A 22,665-nucleotide genomic window follows, 5' to 3' on the forward strand; every position below is an offset into this window, starting at 1 on the left:
TGAGAGCTAGAGTTTTCTTTTTTGGATGAACTATCCCTTTAAAAATATTTGTGAACTTGTAAAACAGTCAGATTTGCTCTATTTCCTCTATGTTAGAAAAAGCAACTGCTAAATGCATAAAGGGAAGTTTTCTGAACTTAAAGCTGCTGTACATGTTTTTTGCACATAACTAGATTTGCACATTATTTGCTGTAAATGTGTTAAAGTGATGTTAAGCTGTGCAACCATCATGTTGCTATGGGTGTTGTGGATGGTGCTTGGTTGCTATGATGTTCTATATGTTTTAAGCATGTTGCTATGCAGTTGCTAGGCTGTTCTGGGTGATTAGTTGGCCATTGTCAAGTAGTGATTTGGGTGGTAACTTGGGACAAGTTACACATCGAAGTATAATACTGCTAATTTTGAGCAGTGGTAAGAGAGACATATTTTGCAATGCTAATGATTGTTTCCAAACTATTTTCCAAAAGATAGAACTAAAGATTAAACTATTAAAATTATTAAAAAACATTGTCGAAAAACTTAAACTTAACTTAAACTGTTGCCTCGACAAATATAACTGAAAAAAGTTGAAGTACTACATTTACTAAAACAAAACTGAAATATCAATAAAAGCTAAATGGAAATATATTTTTAAAAACACTCATATAAAGAGCAAAAGCACATTAAATGAATTAAACTAACATTAAAATAAAAACTGAATATAAAAATAAAAGTAATACTTTAGGTTTTATTTGGTAACATTAATTAACTGCATTATATAACATGAACTTACAATTAACAATACTTCTACAGCATTTATTAATCTTTATTTATCGACATTTATTAATACATATTAGGATAAAAAATGTGTGCACTGTGAACTAACATATACATTTATATGAACTAACAACAACAAAAGTTAATAAATGCTGTAAAAATATGTTTTGGTTATTGTTAGTTTATGTTAGTTAATTCATTAATTAATGTCAACCAATTAAACCTTATAGTAAAGTGGTACCTTAAAGCTTATTCAAAATATTAGTAAATACTACACTAGTCAATAAATGCTAAAATAACTCTGGTTGTAGTTCTAGAGGTAAAGCAGGTTTCCTCTCTCAGGACTGAATGATCTTCTGTCTCCCTCAAGAGGCTCAGGGAATGTTAACATCTCTGTTGTGGCTTTGACTGCTAAAGCAGAGCCTCGCTGACACAGTCTCCAAGGGTTTTCTTTCATTGTTTCATTGAGTGATGCTGACAACAATCGGGCATGTGAAGAGCCAAACTCATCCTTCTTCCCTCTTTCTCTCCTTCTCCTCCAGGTCCGTCTGACGTGCCTTTCTTGGTGAGGTATAATCGACGGCCCACTTGCCCTGATGCCAGCGTGGGGGTCCATATTCCCTCCACACCGCCCTCACGCCACAGAAAGAGCCACAGCCTCGGCAACGCGTGTGTTTTCTCTCCTCTTATGTTTACACACACTCAGGCCCTGTTTACAGCTGGTGTTAAGATGCGTTTCGGTCGATCGGATCACAAGTAGATGAGGGAGACACGTTCCCGTTTACACCTGGTGTCTCTTTTGTCCACTTTCGACCACTTCTGTCCTGCTTTCTTGAGTTAAATCTATGGGCTTTTTCAGATCTTTCGATCTAATGGACGAAATTAGCTCACGCAATTTACATGTGAACACGACCGGAGACAACAGAAAACATGTGGACAGCATCAGCTTTAGTTTCTGCTCTGACAGACACAAGATCAGCCGAACGCTGTGAGTGTGTGTTAGAAATCAGGAATGGTGAGAGAACATTGAGCTTGGTATGTTGTTCCTCTTCAAACCAAACTTTGGTCTTCAGCCGACAAAGTTTAAATCCCGTCTGGCTAGAGCTCTTCCCATAATGTTCATTCATTAGGTCAGTAGGAGGAGAGTAGACGGTCTTTTGTGTCTGTTTGAACACACTCGACCACATGAGCGTTTACAATACGAAAGCGATCCGGTCGAATGTGTTTTCATCTACCTCTGGAAGAGGCTGAAAGTGGAAAAGCTCAATGTTTTAGACCCCGTTTACTCCTGTATTTAGTGTCGTCCACTTGTGATCCGATCGACCAAAACGCTTCTTAATACCAGGTGGAACCAGGTGACAGTAAAGACATTTATAATGTTACAAAAATGATATTTCTAATAAATGTTGTTCTTTTTAACTTTCTATTCATCAAATAATCCTAAATACAATATGTCTCTGGTTTCCCCAAAAATATGAAGCTGCACAGCATTGATAATAAAGAAGAAAAAAGAATGTATCTTGAGCATCAGATCATCATATGAGAATGATTTCTGAAGGATCATGTGACACTGAAGACTGGAGGAATGATGCTGAAAATTCAGCTTTGATCACAGGAATACATTACACTTTACTATATAATCAAATAGAACATAGGTTATTTTTAATTGTAATAATATTTCACTGTTTTTACTGTATTTTTGATCAAATAAATGCAGCCTTGGTGAGCAGAAGAGACGTCTTTCAAAAACATTAACCTCAAACTTGAATGCTAATGTAAATATCAAATATGCAGCACTTTTCCTTAAGTCTGTTAAGTTTACCTCGCACTAGAAACTGGTTAAGACGATGTTGTTGGACCTCATGTCTCATGATGGTTTTCTGACTCTCCCTCTCCCTCTCTCAGTATGATGTGGCATTTCGGTGTGGTGGAGAGTAAAAGTGCGACGTTCCCCACAGAGAAACCCCGTCACCTGCTGGACGACAGCTTCTTAGAGTCTCAGAGTCCGACCCGGATCCATCCGCACAGCTCATCCGTGTCCAACGGCATCTCTATAGGTATCACAACAAGCTGATGCGCTTTACACAAGCACTGCATGTCCCGGGTGTTATCCCTCCACTTCAAATAAATAAATCCATGCATGCATACATACATAAAATGTGGAAGTACTTGGAAGTACACAGGCCTAGCGTGAATGTGAAACTTTTGGTTACACTTTGTTTTAAGGTGTCATTGTTACTGTCTAATTATAGATTTAAGTACTGAATAATATTAAGCAACTACATGTACTTACTATAAGGTTAGGGTAGGATTAGGATTTGGTTGAGGGTTAGTTGCATGTAATTATGCATAATTTACTGTTATTACCATGGTAAGTACATGTAACATGTAATAAGGACACTGTAAAATAAAGTGTTACCCTTTATTTTAATGTGTCTGTGTTACAGTGTAATTAAACATTTAATTACTTAGTGATAACAATTAACTATATGTACTTACTATAGGGTTAGGCTTGTGAATAGGGGTTGGCTTAGGGTTAGTTGCATGTTATTATGCATCATTTATAGTTATTATAATTGCACTTTATTTTACAGTACATGCACTTACATGTACTTACAGTGTACTTACCTAAGAAAGTACTGGTTAATATAAGGTAACTACATGTGTTAAGGTTAGGTTTAGGGGCAGGTTCAGGGTTAGAACTAGTTATTACCCAGTTATTGTAATTACTATAATAAGTATATAGTATGTACACAGGGAACAAGACTACTGTTATTACTACAGTAACTACATGTAACGTGTAACAAGGACACTGTAAAATTAAGTGTTACCAAATTTTTACTTTACTTCTTGTTGTGTTTCTGGTGTAATTCCTGAGGGCAGATTTCAGGTATAACTGCATGTATTGTGCAAAAGGTACTGTGCCACATGGCAACAAGGTTGAAAGACTAAATATAACTTTATATAGAGAAAATCAGTGAATCTACCACACAGATCACATGCAACACATACGGTAAAGTCAGTAAATACCCCATGTACTTCCATTGTTGAGGTATTTTTTTTTATTCTTCATGCTGATTGGTCAATAAAGTGTACGTCACTGTAGAGACCAACTATTAACCTTAATTATAGTTAGATTATCAACATTATTCCACAACTCTTTTTTTTAAACCTAGAACTTTATGCTGAACTGCTTTTGTACCTTATTGCTTCATTATCACGGTCAGAGATGAAGGATTGTGTGATTTGTGCTCAAATGGAAACGGTTGAGGTTTGTTTCTGTTTATCAGGCAGCAGTCAGAGTTCCTTCTGTGGTGATCTCTCCCCGGGACTCGAGAGGTGAGACTCTGGCATGTAGTTGTGTGTCATCTAATATCATCTGCTCACATTACAGCTTTATTATGGGTTACTCAGATCATTCTAGAGTAAAACTGAACTATTATGAAAAAGAAAATGTTTTTTTTTTTCTGGCCCAAAAGTCTGTGATTACTAATAAGAGGTAATCTAACTGGTAACCTTTACAATAAGGTCACATTAGTTTACAAGTTAATGCATTAACTAATAATGAGCAATACATTAGTCGGTAACCTTATTGTAAAGTGTTGCCATAAAACCTTCATATGATCAACTGCCATGTATCTTTTCATGCTAAAGGTTTAAAATGAGAGTTCTAAAAAGAATGGCTTTTATTTAATTTTTCATTCGAATTTCAACTGTATTTATTTTTGTTGTTGTTTAATTGTCGTTTCCCGTTCTAAATGTTTAACATCCATTTATGTCCATTCCACAGAAAAATGTGTAGATATACATACAGCAAAACACAATAACACAACTAAAGCAAACAAAAACTGCTCTCAGAACAGTTTAAGGTTTAAATGGATAGTTCGCCTGACAATGAAAAGTCATTTAATCACCCTTACGTCGATCCAAACCCGTATGACTTTCTTTCTTCTGTGAAACACAAAAGGAAATGTTTAGCAGATGTTCACGCTGCTCTCTTCCATGTGACCGAAGGGCTGTTAAACACCATGAAGCATTTCAATATCTGCACTAGTCTTAAGTTTGCACAGGAACATATGAATAAAGAAGACTTGATATATATAGTGTCGAATATTTGTCGAATGAACTGTAAAATTATGTTTTTTTGGAAGTTGAAAGTAATCACTGTACTGTATGTTTTAACTGCATGGAAAAGAGAAAGTGAGTAAATGATGAGAAATCTAATTGTTGGGTGTACTATCCTTTTAGCATTTGCACAGATTCAATAATTGTATTATTTTTTTCATTAGTCAGTGAGACTCCGTGTATACACTTAAAATATATATATATTTAGACCTACATTTAAGATTTATGCATTTGAATTTCATATGCAATTTCCATCCATTTGATTTACACAATTTTATCTAATAAACTTAATGTGATGCATATTTGTCAGTCATACATAAATTAAACGGGTAAGATTTCTGTGATTGGACTAATAAATTGAATGTGTTTAAATACACAATAACTAGGTTTATGTATCTATTATCAATAAATCCAATTTGTTTCATACATTTTATTTGCTGTTATACAGCTAACCATATGTTAACAGTATAACAATGCATAACAATGCACAGATTTATGATGATTCTGCTCAATTTGAATAAATGCATTTTTAGATTATGTGAATAAAATCAAAAAGATGCAAATAGCTAATAATAAAAATGTAAAAATTCTTACCCGTTTCTTTTAATTACGACAGACACATATGCATCACATTAAGTTTATTTGTTTATGTTAAATTTGTGTAATTCATACAGAGAGAAATTTTAGATGCAATTTGAATCCCTAAATTTAGGCCTAAATATTTCTTTTGAGTGCAGTTGTCGGCTCAAATTGCACTGACGTTAAACTGATTGTGCCGAATGTGCAAACAGGGGCCGCATGTACTCGACTCTGGGCCCTAACTGGAGGGTCCCTCACCGCAACTCCCCCAGAGACCGCAGCCATGCCCACAGGTACCAACTCCACGGGGTCAAAGGTCACCTTCTCCATTCCTCTGGGGCGTCGGGTTCACCTGTCTCGGCATGCAGCGTCTCTTCTAAAACATCCCAGTTTTCCCTCTCTTTCGGGTTTAGACCAAAGACTGTCATGTCTGTCATCCGTTTTCTCTTTTTCCAGATGTCAGGATGTTTATAGACCAGAATTACTGTATTTCTAGAAGAGAAAAGCTCTGTTCTGAAACCTAATGAGCTGCCTTACGGTCCTCTGTCCTCTCGGCCTACCTAGAGACTTCCTTCTGATGCAGAATCCTAACTGTAGTGACACTGAACATGGGCAGCATTCATATCACATTACTTTTACATTCAGTCATCTAGCACAGGCAGTGCCAGGGGGCGCAAAAAAAATTAAATGAACAAATAATAAAAAACATGATTAAAATAAATTAATTAATTAACTGATTAAAATAAATAATGACAATTAGGTTAATTTTTTTTTTATAAAACAAACAAAAAAGATTAAATAAGATTAATTCATTAATTAGATTACAATAAATAATACAGATATTTAAAAAATTTTATATAAAAATGTATTATTCTTTAAAAAATAAAAAAAGATTAAACTAAATTTAGTAAAATAAATAAACAATAAAAGCATGATTAAACTAACTAAATAAATAAACTTAGTAAAATAAATAAACAATAACACTAAGATTCATTAATAAAGTAAACAAAAATATTAAATAAGAATACATTTAAATGATTTGATTACAACGAATAAATAATAATAATAATAATAATAATAATAAACAGTAATTACAATAGGGACCTCACACCATCGGTGCTCGTATTGCTAATATTATAAATAATAATATTTAAATTAAAAAATAAATAATAATTCATTGAAATAAATAATACATCTAACAGAGCAGTACTATAATGAGTCAAAACATATATATATATAATATAATATATCAGAAACAAAATATTTTCTATATAATATTTTACACATATTTATAATATTAATTTTACACAATATAAATTGGGTCTTTATAAATGAAAGTATATAGCTGCTTTTTAAATTTTAGGATGGGGTCCCTCACACAAGGATGATCATATCTGGGCATCTAAAAGATTGAAAGCCGCAGATTTAACAGAAACTTTTATCCAGTGCAACGACACGTTTGAGTGCTTTGATTGTGTTTTCTTTGAGTGAAGATTCTAGAAGCAATGCAAGTGTGATACAAACACACAGGAGACTCGAATCCACACACTGCAACAGTGACTGTCCAATGATGGTATAGTGTAAAATGAAGGAGTTCATTGTAAAATATATCCAGATAGTGGCAAAAAGTGATGTCCAGAGGAGATATTTGTTTTTTTATCTCCCAACAAGTTCAATTAAACAATCAAAATATGCGGAAAATATGTAATAATTTTTACATATTCCAAATATGAGGGAAGAACAAAACACTAAACTTGGTTAATTATTTGGCAAACTACAGCTACAGGTTTTATTTGACTATTATACAAAAAATGCATAGATAAACAAAAAACTCACGGGGAAAAAGCATGCCTTGACTACAACATAATCCGTTATTAATATTCCGTTGGTTCTCACTTGTTTTTGCATGCGTTCATAATTTCTTTGTAAGACAGCTTGACCAAAAATGATGTCACACAAATTGGCATGTTCCATTGCGTTATCACAAATAAAACAATCGACTATGCAATATCCTTTACAATGACATTTTTTATAATATTTGCATAAAGTGTGAAGATGTCCAATTTCCTAAGCCGGACATCACCTTTGGCCTCTACTGTGTATGCAAATGTATCATAGTTTGAGAGAGTAAAGAAATGGGTAGTGTAGGTCTTCACTGGAAGTTCAGATGTGAAAGGCTGTTGACCTTCAGTGTTTACATTGATAGTCTGAATAAGATTCCTCGAGTTAAAAGGCTTCCTACAGGCAGCTCACTGGGTTTTGACACAGAGCCGGTATCTTTTGAGTGGGTGTTTGCCTGGTGAAGGGAATCTTTCTGTCCTCTTTACACTCGCACGTGCTCATCTTTACTCCACCGCATCCTCAGATCAGATGTGAACTGTAACTTCTGTTCTCTTAGGGCTCATTACATGGTTAGAGAAGCAACTATCACCATATGTCCACTGAACACACACACACACACACACACACACACACACACACACACACACACGGGTCGGTTGTTGTATTCGAGGTGTTCAGCTGATGTGTTTTCCCACTGTCAGTCCGTCAGTAGCAGAGTCCAGTGTGAGTCCCGGAGAGCCAGGCGTCACGATGGAGGGGCCGGTGAAGAGGAAAACCCTGATGAAGGAGGGCAAGAAGCCTACGGTAACAACACATCACACTGGGATGATACTTCAGAACACTAATAATAATATGTTTCATTTATATAGCGCCTTTCCCAAGCTCAAGGATGCTTCACAATAACAGCAAACAACAAACAGTCAGTTCATACATAATAAATGGACAGTAGATATTTGCCCAGTCCAAGACATGAGCGATTGCAGTTGCACATCACATTCCAGTCGAATACACACAGAAACAAAAACAACACTATTAACAGACAGACAGAAGGTGGGAGTTGAAGCAAAGGTCAGATTCAAAAGACTAATGGTATGTAGGATACATTTATGACTGTAATACAGAGTTATGGAAAATGTAGAAGAAAAAAAAATGTCTCTACTATGTAACTGTTTGTGTACAATAATGAGCGAAGACCTCATAAAACCATCTTCCAAACTCTAATCCCTAATCCGCTAAGCCTCGTATAATTATTTATATTTTACGGATTTCCTGGCTGCATACTTTCATCATTTGTTCATGCATGTTTACATCATAAACATAAATAAAGGAAAGAAAGGCTTGAAGCCACAAAATGAACCTCGAAACAAAAATAGTGTTTACAAGCAGAAAGGAAAAGCAACAGTACACATAATAAAACATCAATATATTACATATTTTACATAATAATACATATTTTGCATAGCAGCACATTTGCTGTGCATTGACTAGTTTCACAAAACACTGGTTACGTTGGTAACAATGTCAATCTCTAAACCAGCTTTGGTCTATTTGCCTTTAAATAGCCTTGCCAAGTTATAGTTTCCACTGTTATACACTGTGATCTGATATCTGATCTAATGTCAGCGTTGCCAGCTAACTTACTTTAAAACAATTGATTTCAACAAGTCAGAACTACAACAGCTATAAGCTACTTCCCTGCTCAGTTTTCAGATATGTGTATCTGTTATTAGAAGAGTTTTGGTGTCATTAGTGACATTCATACTGATAAAGTGATCATCTGTAATCATGAGCACAACTATAGCATAATTACCAAAACAATATTCCTCCGCAAGTAACCTGTGCTTCCACCGTTAGAGGACCAAAAGTCACGTACAGTTTAAATATTTTTCAGCATTTTCCAATATTTGGCGTATAATGATATTTCTGCATTTGCTCTGAAATGGTGTACACTAACTGCAGGATGCAGATCACATACTTCTAGAGCATGGAAATACAAACGGATACACTCTCCAGATGTTGATTTGCTGATTTGAACATACTTTACAAAGAAAAAAGGATGCAACGGGGCAAGTTTGTAGCTTCGACTTTATTTGGTGAAAGGTTGCATGAGGTTACAGGGCCTTACAGGGCCCAACGTTTGAGAACACATTCACAATTCCCATCAGGTGTTCCTGTGGCTCTGAGCTAAATATTGACTCAACCGCTCCATCTAGTGACCAACATCTACAAAAGCAGGCCATAATCTAACTCTGCTGTGTGCCTTCTTTGAAACAATGTATCTAGAAAGAATATCCAAAAGATTTCCCTTGATATTAAAATAATCAAGCCATGTTTTCCAATGACAGTTTTGAACTAATTTAACACAAAGTATTAATATTGCCAAAAGAGTTATTTACTGTTCAGTATGTATGTATGCACACTACCGTTCAAAAGTTTAACGCCTGTCATATTTTGAAAGAAGTCTCTTATACTCACTAAGACTGATTTTCTGATTTTAATCGAAAGTATAGTAATATTGTGAAATTATTACAATTAAAAAAAAAAAATTCTATTGTAATATATTGTAAAATGTAATGTGTTCCTGTGATCAAAGCAGTCCAGCATCATTACTCCAGTCTTCAGTGTCACATGATCCTTCAGAAATCATTCTAATATGATGATTTGATGCTCAACAAACATTCCTGATTATTATCAATGTTGAAATCAGTTGTGCTGCTTAATATTATTGTGGAAACCTTGATACATTTTTTTTGGATTCTTTGATGAATAGAAAGTTCAAAAGAACAGCATTTATTTGAAATATAATCTTTTGAAACATTATAAAAGTCTTTACAGTCATATTTGAATAAATTAATGCATTCTTGCTGAATATATATTGCTGAATATAAGTGTCACTTTATTTATTTTTAAAAAATCGTAGTGTATGTGGATTCTGTGTGATGTTTTATTTTATGCTTGTTCTAGCTTGCCTCATGGAGCCGGTATTGGATCTCACTGTGTGGTTCGACTCTGATATTCTACAGATCTAAAGCCCTGCGAGCCGCTGAACGGAAACATGTGAGTGTTTCTGCATACGCTGCGTTCCATGATTCAAGCTAAAAGAATGTCAGAGCAATTCCTCATTTAAAAATCGTCAAAACATTGATGGAGGTTTATGTGATTCTTTTAAGAAGAAAAAATCAAATCATTTGAAATTGCTAAATAAAGCAATTTGCTTTATTTAGCTTAAATTATGCTTAAATAAAGATAACACGTCTGAAATGTTCCTCCTGAAAACAGTACAAGTCTCGGGCGTGTAAGAAAGTGTCGGTTCTGGGCTGGATGGTTGTTCTGCCGGATGATCCCGATCAACCCAACATCTTCCAGCTCAACGATCCTGATAAAGGTACGTCTCTTCCACAGTAGTTTTATATGTCACTTCACAAATGACAGACTTGGTGAGTGTTAAATGAATGATAGTGAGATATATACCTGTGTGTGTGTGGGTGTATATATATTGTACATTTTTTAATATATATAACTGGAGCATAACCTCTGTGTTTCTTAGGGAATGTTTACAAGTTTCAGACTGGAGATCGGTTCTCTGCGATCATATGGCACAAGCGGCTGGAGGAGGCCTGTCGGAGAAGAAGACCTCAGGTATCCGCAAATGTGTTTTGACACAAATATTTACATGCTAGCAATAAAATTATTTTGCAATGGGACTGGACAGTATGACCAAAATGATCATGGTATGGTAATTTTATATCACAATAATGGTATATATTGCAATATAGTTATTTTTGATGGAAATTCAAATGAAAAAAAAAATGTGATGGACACATTTATTTTTTTTTGATAACAAAAGAAAGTCCAAATCCAAAAACAGTGTCACATAATGTTACACTTAAGTTCAATTCAAAAGTAAAATGGTAATATAAATATATTATTTAATAATACTATAATATAACTCATGTTGACTATAAATTGTAATAGTAGGCTATGTGTGTGTATGTATATATATATATATAACAGTACTTATTTGAGTTCAATGTAACTACATCACCTTAAAATAAAGTGTAGACAAAATATTTTTTATTTAAATAAAATACATAAAAAATGTAAAATCTAATATTGAAAAAAATGAAGACTCTAAATTCTGATTTAATAGTAATGCAGCAGGTTGTGACATTGCTCTGCTACTGTGATCTCCAGCATCATACAGTCCAGCCTTTATTATCTCAGCATTATAACTGCATAATACCATAGTTGCTCTTTCCACTTTTATAGATACCAGCGAATCTCATGTCATTTGAGTAAATGGACTTGTGTAGCTCTCGCCTGAAGACGTTTATAATGTGCCAAAGGCCCACAGAGATTGAGTAGAACATGTTTAGTTCAGCAAAAGGGCAAAGAAGAGAAAAAAACCTTCCATATTGAAGAGTCACTGAGCCGAAGGACTCGATCTGTTCCACCGGCCCTCCATTAGCCCGACGTCCACAACTGAGATCAAGATGTTTGTTACAGACCTGGACGTGGAGGTTTGAGCTGTAGTTCTGGGAAAGGATGTGGAAGGACATCAATTTACCCTGTTTCAGCTCTTCATGTCTTCAATATGGAGACTTTTGGATATCGAGGTGTTTGTGTCGCTGTCGTGGACGCTTCAGTGAGCATGTTACTTGAACACATGCATTGTGGGAATTAAATTGTACACAGAAGCTAGACACCCGTCTTGAAGTGTCCCCGTTGGAAATCATCTGTAGCCTAAGACTAAAAAGCCAAACTAACAGGCATTTGCTCCTACAAAGAGCCGTAACAAACAAAACACAGATGGATCCGCACAATTCCTCAAAGCGGAAGACTTAAACCAGCGAATGACTCTCATCGGTTCATGGTTTAGTTACACACACACAATGGTTGCCAAGATCTCTAACCATATCTCTTTTAAGCACAGTGATTTTTATTTGTGGTCAACGTTATGATGTGAAAATGACAGATCTAGCTGAAGGATATTTGTGAGTGTGACTTGTTTACATCAGGGATTCTGTATCCAGTTTCAGTTTTAGCCATTTTATACTCGGAAAAGCTAGTTTTGGGCTTTAAGTATTAACAAATTCTCGTGACTTTTCTGTAAAATGAAGGTTTTGCCTGATTTTAAGTAGGTTTAGCTCACAACTTAAACCAGCTGAAATATGTCCAACAAAAGCAAGCGGTTTGTGTTCGTCACATTTAAGTTTCTTTGAAAGTGTTTCTTGTAACGGGACAGAACGGTTTTATATCACTATCACTCAAATAATCATGTAAATTATCACAGACTCTCTGACTCTCTACTGACTCTCACAAAACCCTTCAAAAACATGTCTATGTCATATCTTAGCCACAAATGAATAGAAAGAAATTGGTTGTGCTTAAACATTTGTTGCATTGTGACATTATTTTGATGGCAATTAAGCACATTTAACCCCCAAATTGTAATACAAACTGTAATAAAAAAAATAAAAAACTGATATATTATTTAAATTGTAAGTATTTATACATCATGGTCATATTTATTGTACTCCCTTTAATTTATGCTTATTGATTTCTTTTTAAAATTATTGATTATTTTTTTTTATATATATATATTGTAATGCAATTGAAATGCTTAATTGTCAAGAAAATGTCACAAGGATAAAAAAATAAATAAAAAAGTAAGAATACGCTCAATTTTCTTAATGCAAAACATAATTCTTTATAGATATCTTTTGAGTTTTGCTGTGACATGTGACCTGGACATGTTTAGCTGAGATTTATCCTCCATAAACATCAATGCTGGAATACATGCAGAGACGTGCAGATATGACGGCTGTAATTAACTGAACAGAGTTTTGATTTTGAAGAGATATCTATTCTTTTATGTCTGATTATATCAGTTTAGTTAAGAATGTGAAGCATCTGACGGCAGGCAACGATGTTTTAGCGTTTAGTATTCATTAGAGATGTTCATTCAGATCGAGTGAAAGATCAACACTGGGTAATAATGTAGTCGTCTGTAAGTTTATTTCATATTTCGTTCTGTGCAGGACTGATGATATGAAGTGTGTGTGTGTGTGTGTGTGTGTGTGTGTGTGTGTGTGTGTGTGTGTGTGTGTGTGTGTGTGTGTGTGTGTGTGTGTGTGTGTGTTATAAGCATGTTTGAATGACGTTGAACTCTTATAAAGGTGCGGTGCATCTGTCACTGAAGGAGAAACACTGGACACACAATCCACAATCTCTGAGTACATTCATATCAGCTTCAGAAATAAACATAAAGCAGAATCAGAGGAATAATTCTCTTCAGAAGGAAAATTCTGTCATTATTTACACCTCATGTTGATTGATCCAGTATGCTGATTTATTATTAAAGGGCATATTTGAGTTTTTCCATATATTGACCATTTGGAGGTTTGGAACGGCATGAGGGTGAGTGAATAATGACACAATTTTCATTTTGGTAAGAATTATCCCTTTACAGTGAATTGTCAGATATTTTTAAAACACTCTTCTGAGTCTAATAATATCGCAGCACACAGCAAACTGACTAGTTATTTGTTGCGAGTGTTATTTATCTGGCATCAGTTTTGCCTTTCTGTGTATGAATTAAACTGTGTTTGTTGAAGAGACATGTTTTTATTTCTGTATTGTCCGAGCGATCGCTTTCATAAAACACACAGACACACACATGTACAGATGCGCTGCATGTACGTTATGACTGTGAATTCACTCTTGTTGTGTTGCCATGTAAATATGTTGCTAAATTATTTCTTGTTTGCCATCGTGGAACATGTGGTTTATCAGCTAAAAGGCTGATTCTTCTGTACAAACATTAAATGCAGTGAACACAGGATTGCCTTGGTCTACACTTGGTTTTTCACTTGACATCTGGAAGAAGTTAACATTTGTGGTTTGAGAGGATGAGAATGGGAAGGATCTGTAGTTATTGGATTTATCGGTGGTTAGTGCACTGGAGTGGCACGTTGGTGCAATCTGCTAAAACAATAGTGAAAAAAGAAAATTGCATTAATTCTTATACAGTACCTCTCAGTTGTATTGGCAAATCATAAAAGGTATTTGTCATGTAGATGTACAGTACCAGTTACTAATATAATTGCAATATGCATGTTTATGACATGATAATACAAGATAAAAACCTTTGCAGCAGAAATGTATGGACTGGAGAAGATTGATGGTATGTTTTATTTTTTGGTTTGTTTATAATGCTAGCTCAATTTAAATGTATTAAACATTATTTAATTTTATTTTCAGTCTCTCTTCCAGCTTCCCTCGTGATGTTATCTGAATCTGGAGCTCAGTAAAATATTAGTCTTGTGTAACCTGGTTAATGACTATCAACTTTCTTTCCAGCTCATTTCAACCAAGAACCGCCACTAAGACAGAAAGAGACTATTTGACTGACATGTAAACCATGTTTCAATATTTATTTACCCCTTTTACTGCATGTGCAGATAAGATGGCAGAAGAAAGCATAAACAGCCACCTGACATGCAAGTAAAGACCACTGCTTTTATATCAGTTATTCCTTACAAACAATGATTCGTATAAATTGTGACAAATCTCTGATCTGTCCTTTACAGTGTCAACTCAAGGACATTTAAATTAAACTTTTCTTTGTGGATTTTTTGTTTATAAAGACATTCTAACTTGAGCGATGGTCCGTGTTTATGTCACCTCAGCACTCTGTCAAATTCTTTATTAAAATCATCTAAGTTCATATTATCTGTTCAATACATCCTCGGTTTTCAGAAAGTTACACTTTTATATATTTTGCACACAGAAAGACTTAGGGCCCTATTTTAACGATCTGAAACGCAAGTGTCAAAGCGCAAAGCGCAAGTAACTTTGTGGGCGGGTCTCGGCGCTGTTGCTATTTTCCCGGCGGGATAAATGACTATTGCGCCAGGCGCAAATCTAAAATGGGTTGGTCTGAAGTAGCTTCATTATTCATAGGTGTGGTTTGGGCGTAACGTGAAATAAACCAATCAGAGCGTCATCTCACATTCCCTTTAAGAGCAAACGCGCTTTTTCCATAGCGGATTGCTATTGAAACGGCGGATTTGCCAGGCGCGCGCCAGGAGCGGTTCACAGCCAAGGAGAGCAACGCTCTCGTCACGGCCGTAAAAGAGAGAAGTTACATTGAAATGGAGAAACCCACCCAAATTAACTTCGGTTAAACAGGCGTATGATAATTTGGGTAAATGTGTAAGCTAGATGTATGCTTTTATAATAAATAGTCTATCTATCTATCTATCTATCTATCTATCTATCTATCTATCTATCGTAATAATGTATTCAAAAATGAAAACTGCTGCTTCTGTGTAGATGAGAGAATCAAAGTGTAGGCTATGTGCGTTGTGCACACGCTACATTGATTATGGCCAAGCATGCGCCCTTAAAATAGCATATGAATAACATGCGCAACGCGCCACTGACTTTAAACTATTTTTTCCTGGTTAGTGGCGCAATTGTTTTCTAAACCTGCAAAATAGCATGAATGAACGTTTGCGCCGGAACACGCCTCCTCTTTGCGCTGAACCGCCCCCGGGAGCGCAAGTGTATTTCCTAACTTACCGACGTGCTTCTGTGGAGGGAAAAGTCCGCTTTGCGCGGGTGCAAAATAGGAATGATACATGCGTCGGTGTACAAAGTCACTTGCGCTGGGTGCAAGATAGGGCCCTTAGTATTTTTGGCCACAAAATTTAAAACCTAAAACTGACTTCATGAATGAAATTCACATTCAAGTTCCTTCCATTTTGTGCACATAAGGCTGTATGTACTATTCATTTCAAGGACAACACGTGTTGTGGCAAATTCTAAGTCCTCAAATCAGGTCTCGAAGAAATCTCTCAAGAGTCGAAGTTCCAGGTTTCAGAAGAAGTAACTTTATTGACAAGCAACAAAGTGAGATGCAGCTGTCCATCTGATTTGCAATGGTCGGTACCTCAGGTCTTATACCTTTTCTTATCACTAGGTAGCCAATCAGCTATCTTTCTCTTCTTGCTCCACCTCAAGATTTCGCTACCGTTAGCATCATCTTTCCCGGAGACATTATTCTATTGGTGGAAAAATCTTTGGCCATACCTATTTTTAAAGAATATCTTTGGTCACATGATTCTCTGCACCTGCAGTGTTGTAATGCCATCCATCATTTTTAATTAACGTTTTTAGTACCATCTTATCAACTACCTATACACATCTTCTCTCTGAGCTTGTTAGGTACTCTTCCATCCTCACAGACCCCTTGACCTAATTTAACCTGATTTATCCTGATTTAACCTGGGTTCTGACTGAGACACAGCAATACAGACTTTTACATGAGGCAAAGGAAAATCTCCAACACACGTTACACGTTTTGTAGATAAAATGCACCCAGTGTGTGGCACTTTAGATGACAGGTGTATGCGTTTTGGTGAATGGTGTATAGTGTTCCTGTTGCTCAAACAGTATAGCATGGTGCTAGCAAAGGCAAGGTCACTGGTTCAATTCCCAGGGAATGCATGATCAAATTAAATATATACCTTGAATATTAATAATGCAAGTCACTTTGAGTAAAAGTGTTTACCAAATGCATAAATATAAATGGTAATTTAAAGACACTGTTAATACTTACCTGTTAATACTTACCTAACAAACACATAACCTGGCCTACTGGAACAACCAGTTATGTGGAACATTGGTGAAATAAAGCCTGGACACTTCCTTCAACTGCTTTCAGACACTTGAAGTTCATAGTGGATTAAAAGCATTTACACACACACTGATTGTAATGGATCATTAAACATCTTAGAAACATGTATAGTCATAACAGTTGATCAAAAAAAAAAAAAAAAAAACTTTTATGTAAGTTATGTACAATTATGTACAATTCACATCAAATTATCCAAAAATTGGACTAATGACTTGTTGTGGGATGTCACTTTACTATAGCCACTAGCTACTGATATTCCCCACTGATTGGCCGGCAGTGGATCTATATCCTCACACAGCGAGCGATTCTCTCTCCTCAGCGAGCGATTCTCTCTCCTCACACAGCGAGCGATACTCTCTCCTCAGCTGGCGACTCACTCTCCTCACACAGCGAGCGATACTCTCTCCTCAGCTGGCGACTCACTCTCCTCACACAGCGAGCGATTCTCTCTCCTCAGCTGGCGACTCAATCTCCTCACACAGCGAGCGATACTCTCTCCTCAGCTGGCGACTCACTCTCCTCACACAGCGAGCGATACTCTCTCCTCAGCTGGCGACTCACTCTCCTCACACAGCGAGCGATTCTCTCTCCTCAGCTGGCGACTCACTCTCCTCACACAGCGAGCGATACTCTCTCCTCAGCTGGCGACTCACTCTCCTCACACAGCGAGCGATTCTCTCTCCTCAGCTGGCGACTCACTCTCCTCACACAGCGAGCGATACTCTCTCCTCAGCTGGCGACTCACTCTCCTCACACAGCGAGCGACTCATTCTCCTCATACAGCGAGCGATTCTCTCTCCTCAGCTGGCGACTCACTCTCCTCACACAGCGAGCGATACTCTCTCCTCAGCTGGCGACTCACTCTCCTCACACAGCGAGCGATACTCTCTCCTCAGCTGGAGACTCACTCTCCTCACACAGCGAGCGATACTCTCTCCTCAGCTGGCGACTCACTCTCCTCACACAGCGAGCGACTCATTCTCCTCATACAGCGAGCGATTCTCTCCTCAGCTGGCGACTCACTCTCCTCACACAGCGAGCGACTCACTCTCCTCAGCTGGCGACTCACTCTCCTCAGCTTGGTGACTCACTCTCCTCAGCTGGCGACTCACTCTCCTCAGCGAGCGACTCACTCTTTTTTCCATGTTTATCTGTATTGCTTTAATGCATTGTAATGTTTAATAAAAATTGGGAGCTGAGGAGAGTGAGTCGCCCGCTGAGGAGAGTGAGTTGCCTGCTGAGGAGAGTGAGTCGCCAGAAGCTATATCATCTTCCGAATACGTTCCGGTTGGTCTCTTTGTCATTCTCGCGGAGAGATCTCGCTTGAGTCTGCACAGCTTTTGGGTTGGCAATATTGCTCCTCACTGTAGCTGTGTGTCAAGGAAAAACAAAGATACGCAATTTTGCGTTTGACTTGATTGGATTATTGGACTTTATTGGATTGTTTTCAGACCCATTGGTTATCCAGGGTCTTTACAAACGCAGTGTTCCGGCCACTGGAGTTGAGGTTAGTGTTGTAGAACTTATTGGTTAACCAGGGTTCTTTTTGTCACAGTGTGCTTTCTGGGCATGCAATTGGATTCCAGGGGAATGAGAGCTACCCTCACGGAAGGCAGAAGGCAGGTGTTGCAGAGAACCTTGTTAAAGTTTCAGGTCCATTGCAAGCTGCCCTTTATCAGCTTCCTAAGACTGACAGGTCTTCTCACAGCGGCGTCATCAGTCATTCAGCTAGGCCTGTTGCATCTTCGTCCGTTCCAACACTGGTTGATAGCCAAACGTTTGTCACCGGTTCACAATCGACACACGCTGGTTCGGGTCACGACCAGTTGTGCAGCCTCTCTGAGACTTTGGAGTAGGGACCATTTTTAATCACGGATGCCCCCCTCAGTGGGTGGGGAGGACTTTGGCATCACCAAGGTATCCGGGGCAGTTGGGACCCACAGTTAAGGGCTGTGCATATCAATCTGCTGGAACTGTGGCAGTCTTTTCACCCTGAGACATTTCAAGCAGGAACTATCAGGGAGACACATTCTGGTGAGGACAGAAAATACCACAGTGGTATTTTTAATCAATCACCAAGGGGCCACCAGGTCCCTACCCTGTCTCCAGTTGACAAGAAGACTTCTATTGTGGGCAAACAGCCACTTTCTTTCAGTCAGAGCTACTCACATCCCTGGTCGCTGCAATAGTGTAGCAACTTTCCTGTTTGGAGCCGATACCAGGGGAATGGTGTCCACACAAGGAAGTTGTTCAGTCAATTTGGAGGAGCTACGGATTAGCGTCCGTGGACCTTTTCGCCAGCAGGATAGCAACTTACTGTCCGCTATGGTTTTCAGCGCAGGAGGAGGAAGGTTCATTGGGCCAGGATGCCATGGCCCACGAATGGCCAGATCTTGTCCTCTATGCCTTTCCCCCAATTCCACTCCTTTGGTCCGTCCTGAGACGAGTGCAGGAGAAGCATCACAGGCTCATTCTGGTGGCTCCTTGTTGGTCAGCAATGCCTTGGTTCAGTCTCTTATCAACTCTAACAATGGGGCCACCTCACCCCCTGCCACCGCGGAAGGATCTGCTGTCACAGATGGGGGCGGCACTGTAGCATCCCTTTCCAAACCGGCTGAAACTGTGCATCTGGCCCCTGGGGTTGAGAGGGTGCTATCTCAGTGTTCAGCGGTAATAAGGAATAGTGATTATGAGTGCTAGAGCACCTTCAACACGTCATACTTACGCCAGTAAGTGGAAACTGTTCGTCTCTTGGTGCACAGATCGTGCCCTTAACCCAGTTGATTGTTCCATCAGTGTGGTGCTGGACTTCCTTCTGTACTTGTTGGATACTTGTTGTTCGCCAGCCACACTTAAAGTGTTTGGGGCTGCCCTGTCTGCTTATCGGGATCCTATGGAGCAGTCGTCAATTGGTGCAAATAGGCTAGTGGTGGCTTTTCTCAAAGGAGCTGTATGGCTAAAGCCACCAGTACGGGTAGTGTGTACCCAGTGGGATTTATGGGTGGTGTTGGACAGGTTGTGTTCAGCACCTTACGAACCTATTGAACAGGCAGATATTAAAAGCCTTTCTATGAAGACAGCATTTCTGTTAGCCATAACATCATGCAAAAGGTTCGGTGAGTTACATGCTCTGTCGGTGAGTCCACAGTGTCTCAGGTGGGGGCCAGAGGGCAATCAAGTTACACTTATGCCGAACCCAGCATTTCAGCCCAAGGTATTCGCATCAATTCACCAACCTTCCCATTCAGCTAGAGGTGTTTATAGAAGAGGACAAGGCGGCTCTATTTCCAGTCTGTATGTTAAGGCAGTATGTATGGTGTGTATGGCAGTATGCGTGTATGGCAGTATGTATGGTGCCCCATGGCGTACCACTGACCAGCTAATGCTGCCACTTCTTGGGCAGCATTATGTGGTGTGCCTTTCTCAGAGATATGTGCAGCAGCTACATGGGCATCACCTTGCACATTCACAAGGTTCTATAGAATGAATGTGGCTCCTACAACTTTTAGTTCTGCTATATTGCCAGAAAATGCTTGAGCCTTCACATCCTCGTGACTTGGCTACATTCATCTTCCACCATGTATTGACCGTCTCTGGCGGTCTGGAACAGTGAAATAGAACGCTGGTTACTGGTCGTAACCGTGGTTCTATGAATTGTGGAAGACCGCTAGAGTCTCTGGTCACTCGGATTGAGAATGACTAAAGATACAGACCGTGACGTATTCGGAAGCTGATATAGCTTCTGACATGTCAGTGGTCGAGGTCACATGTGACTGAATTGATACAAGATTCTCGATGTAATGCGCGAGACGCGACTCCTTCCACCATGTATTGACCATCTCTGGCAGTCTTCCACCATTCATAGAACCATGGTTACGAGCAGTAACCAGCGTTCAAAGAGTAAGTACATGGCCATGGAAATGTAGAACCTTGCAACAGAAAGTTTCTTTTTGTATTATTATTTTTTATTATGCAATCAAATACTTACAGGTGACAGATACAACAAAAAACACCAAGGCCAACAAAACATGCATAACAACAACCAACGTGTGAGTGTGTGTGTGTGTGTGTGTGTGTGTGTGTGTGTGTGTGTGTGTGTGTGTGTGTGTGTGTGTGTGTGTGTGTGTGTGTGTGTGTGTGTGTGTGTGTGTGTGTGTGTGTGTGTGTGTGTGTGTGTGTGTGTGCAAGTATGCAAGGGTAACTGGGTGTGTGAGTGGAAGTATCTTAACAGAGTAACATCTTACAGAATTTGTTTAACTAAATAATAATAAATAAATAAAAATATATTTATGATAATAAAAATAATGATGATGATAATAGTAAAAATAATAACTTGAGGATGTGGAACATATGATAATATAGTCTTATTTGATAATACAATAATATTAATGGTAGTAGCGATAATAATAGCAACTAGACTTTTCATCAGGAATAAGGGGGAGGTTGGACGACAAGGAAGAGGACAAATAATAATAATAATAATAACAGTAGTAAGGCTATTACTAATATGGTATTAAAAAGGCTGCCTCCGATCCCTCCTTGGCCACGGCATAATTTAGTCCCCAACCCACGCCACACTACAATGGGCCACCAAGAAGAGGAGCTGCAGGGCCCAAGCCCCCCATCCCCAAGAACACTCCCCACCTCCGGCTGCCACGCACGTGCCATGCTTACCCTGTTTGTTTGCTGTGGGTTTTTTTTTTCTCTTCTTCTTCCCTTTTATTTATTTTTTGCTCGTGATAGACATATATGTATGTCAGCTAGTGTGTTGCAATAAAAAAGCTAGACATGCAGCGTGGAACCAGCTCCGTGCAAAGCCCAGGTCACCACGCCCATGCCACACTTATCCTGCGTATGTGATTTAATATATATTTTTTTATTATTTATTATTACTATTATTGTTATTATCACCACTATTATTATTATTATTATTATTTCTTACCCCTTGTTAAAGCTCCCAATTAATGTGTATGTATCTCATCTAATATTTGATGCATTCAAAAAAACAAGACGTAGTGCTGAAACAGCCAGAGGCAAGAAATCCAGGGCGAAAGAATATAGGACTTTTATATTTCTATAAAAAATCTAAATAGTTGTTAAGTCTGCCCTGTGAATTAAAAAGTTGTCCAACTAAAAGAAGGTAATTTTTGAACCAGTTGTCAAAAAAAAGAAAAGGGAAAAAAAGTGATTTATTCTTGTAGAGAATATCCTTATTGTTCCATAAGTAACATCTGTGTGGGGAAAAGTTGTGTTTGTATATTAGGGACCATGCCAAGAGCATCTGCTTATGACAATTTAACAGGGGTTGACAGGGATCTTTGTAACATTATAGTTACACAATAGGAGAACATTCAGGCCACCTACTTTTGAGAAAATATAATTAGGGATAATATTCCAAAGTAAATAGGGATTATTAAGGGAATTTTTAAGACAATTCATTTTAAAAGTGTTGTTTAAGGTAGTAAAAAAAAAAAAAATCCACCCCCAAAATTTAGTTTACATATTGTTTTTTGGTCTTTATTAATTACAATTCCTAACTATGTAACTTGATCTTTCACAGGGATATTGTATATAGAGGGAACATTAAAGCTTTTAATCGCCATTAGCTCACATTTGTTGATATTTAAATAAAAACCCGAAGCTCTGGAAAAGGAATCAAT

The 22,665-nt window shown here is 37.8% G+C and overlaps 1 protein-coding gene and 1 long non-coding RNA gene across 3 annotated transcripts; both read left to right on the forward strand.

The window, feature by feature from the left end:
* The first annotated feature begins 955 nt into the window (after positions 1 to 955).
* LOC309499734 (ras-specific guanine nucleotide-releasing factor RalGPS1-like) lies at positions 956 to 12,002 on the forward strand. 2 transcript variants are annotated; one of them, XM_082171171.1, is made up of 9 exons: positions 964 to 1,425; positions 2,662 to 2,813; positions 4,047 to 4,095; positions 5,673 to 5,753; positions 8,004 to 8,106; positions 10,267 to 10,359; positions 10,582 to 10,687; positions 10,850 to 10,941; positions 11,572 to 12,002. In XM_082171171.1, the coding sequence occupies exons 2-9, from the start codon at positions 2,663 to 2,665 to the stop codon at positions 11,599 to 11,601; spliced, it is 705 nt and encodes a 234-aa protein (XP_082027297.1). In that variant the 5' UTR covers positions 964 to 1,425; position 2,662; the 3' UTR covers positions 11,602 to 12,002. The 2 variants fall into 2 exon arrangements, with proteins under 2 accessions (XP_082027298.1, XP_082027297.1); XM_082171172.1 differs by lacking the exon at positions 5,673 to 5,753 and having other exon boundaries at positions 956 to 1,425.
* A 1,252-nt stretch (positions 12,003 to 13,254) lies between these two features.
* Positions 13,255 to 14,144, forward strand: LOC309499755. The gene is made up of 2 exons (XR_014206327.1): positions 13,255 to 13,394; positions 13,451 to 14,144. It is a non-coding gene; the product is annotated as an uncharacterized lncRNA (long non-coding RNA).
* The last annotated feature ends 8,521 nt before the right edge of the window (positions 14,145 to 22,665 follow it).

This window comes from Leuciscus leuciscus, assembly GCF_965113295.1.
Source record: "Leuciscus leuciscus genome assembly, chromosome: 5".
Classification (NCBI taxonomy): domain Eukaryota; kingdom Metazoa; phylum Chordata; class Actinopteri; order Cypriniformes; family Leuciscidae; genus Leuciscus; species Leuciscus leuciscus.

Coding starts and splice junctions, on each gene's coding strand:
- LOC309499734 (XM_082171171.1), top strand. CDS start 2,663: ATGATGTGGCATTTCGGTGTGGTGGAGAGTAAAAGTGCGACGTTCCCC. Junction 4,096..5,672: donor CTCTCCCCGGGACTCGAGAG/GTGAGACTCTGG, acceptor ATGTGCAAACAG/GGGCCGCATGTACTCGACTC. Junction 8,107..10,266: donor AGGAGGGCAAGAAGCCTACG/GTAACAACACAT, acceptor TGCTTGTTCTAG/CTTGCCTCATGGAGCCGGTA.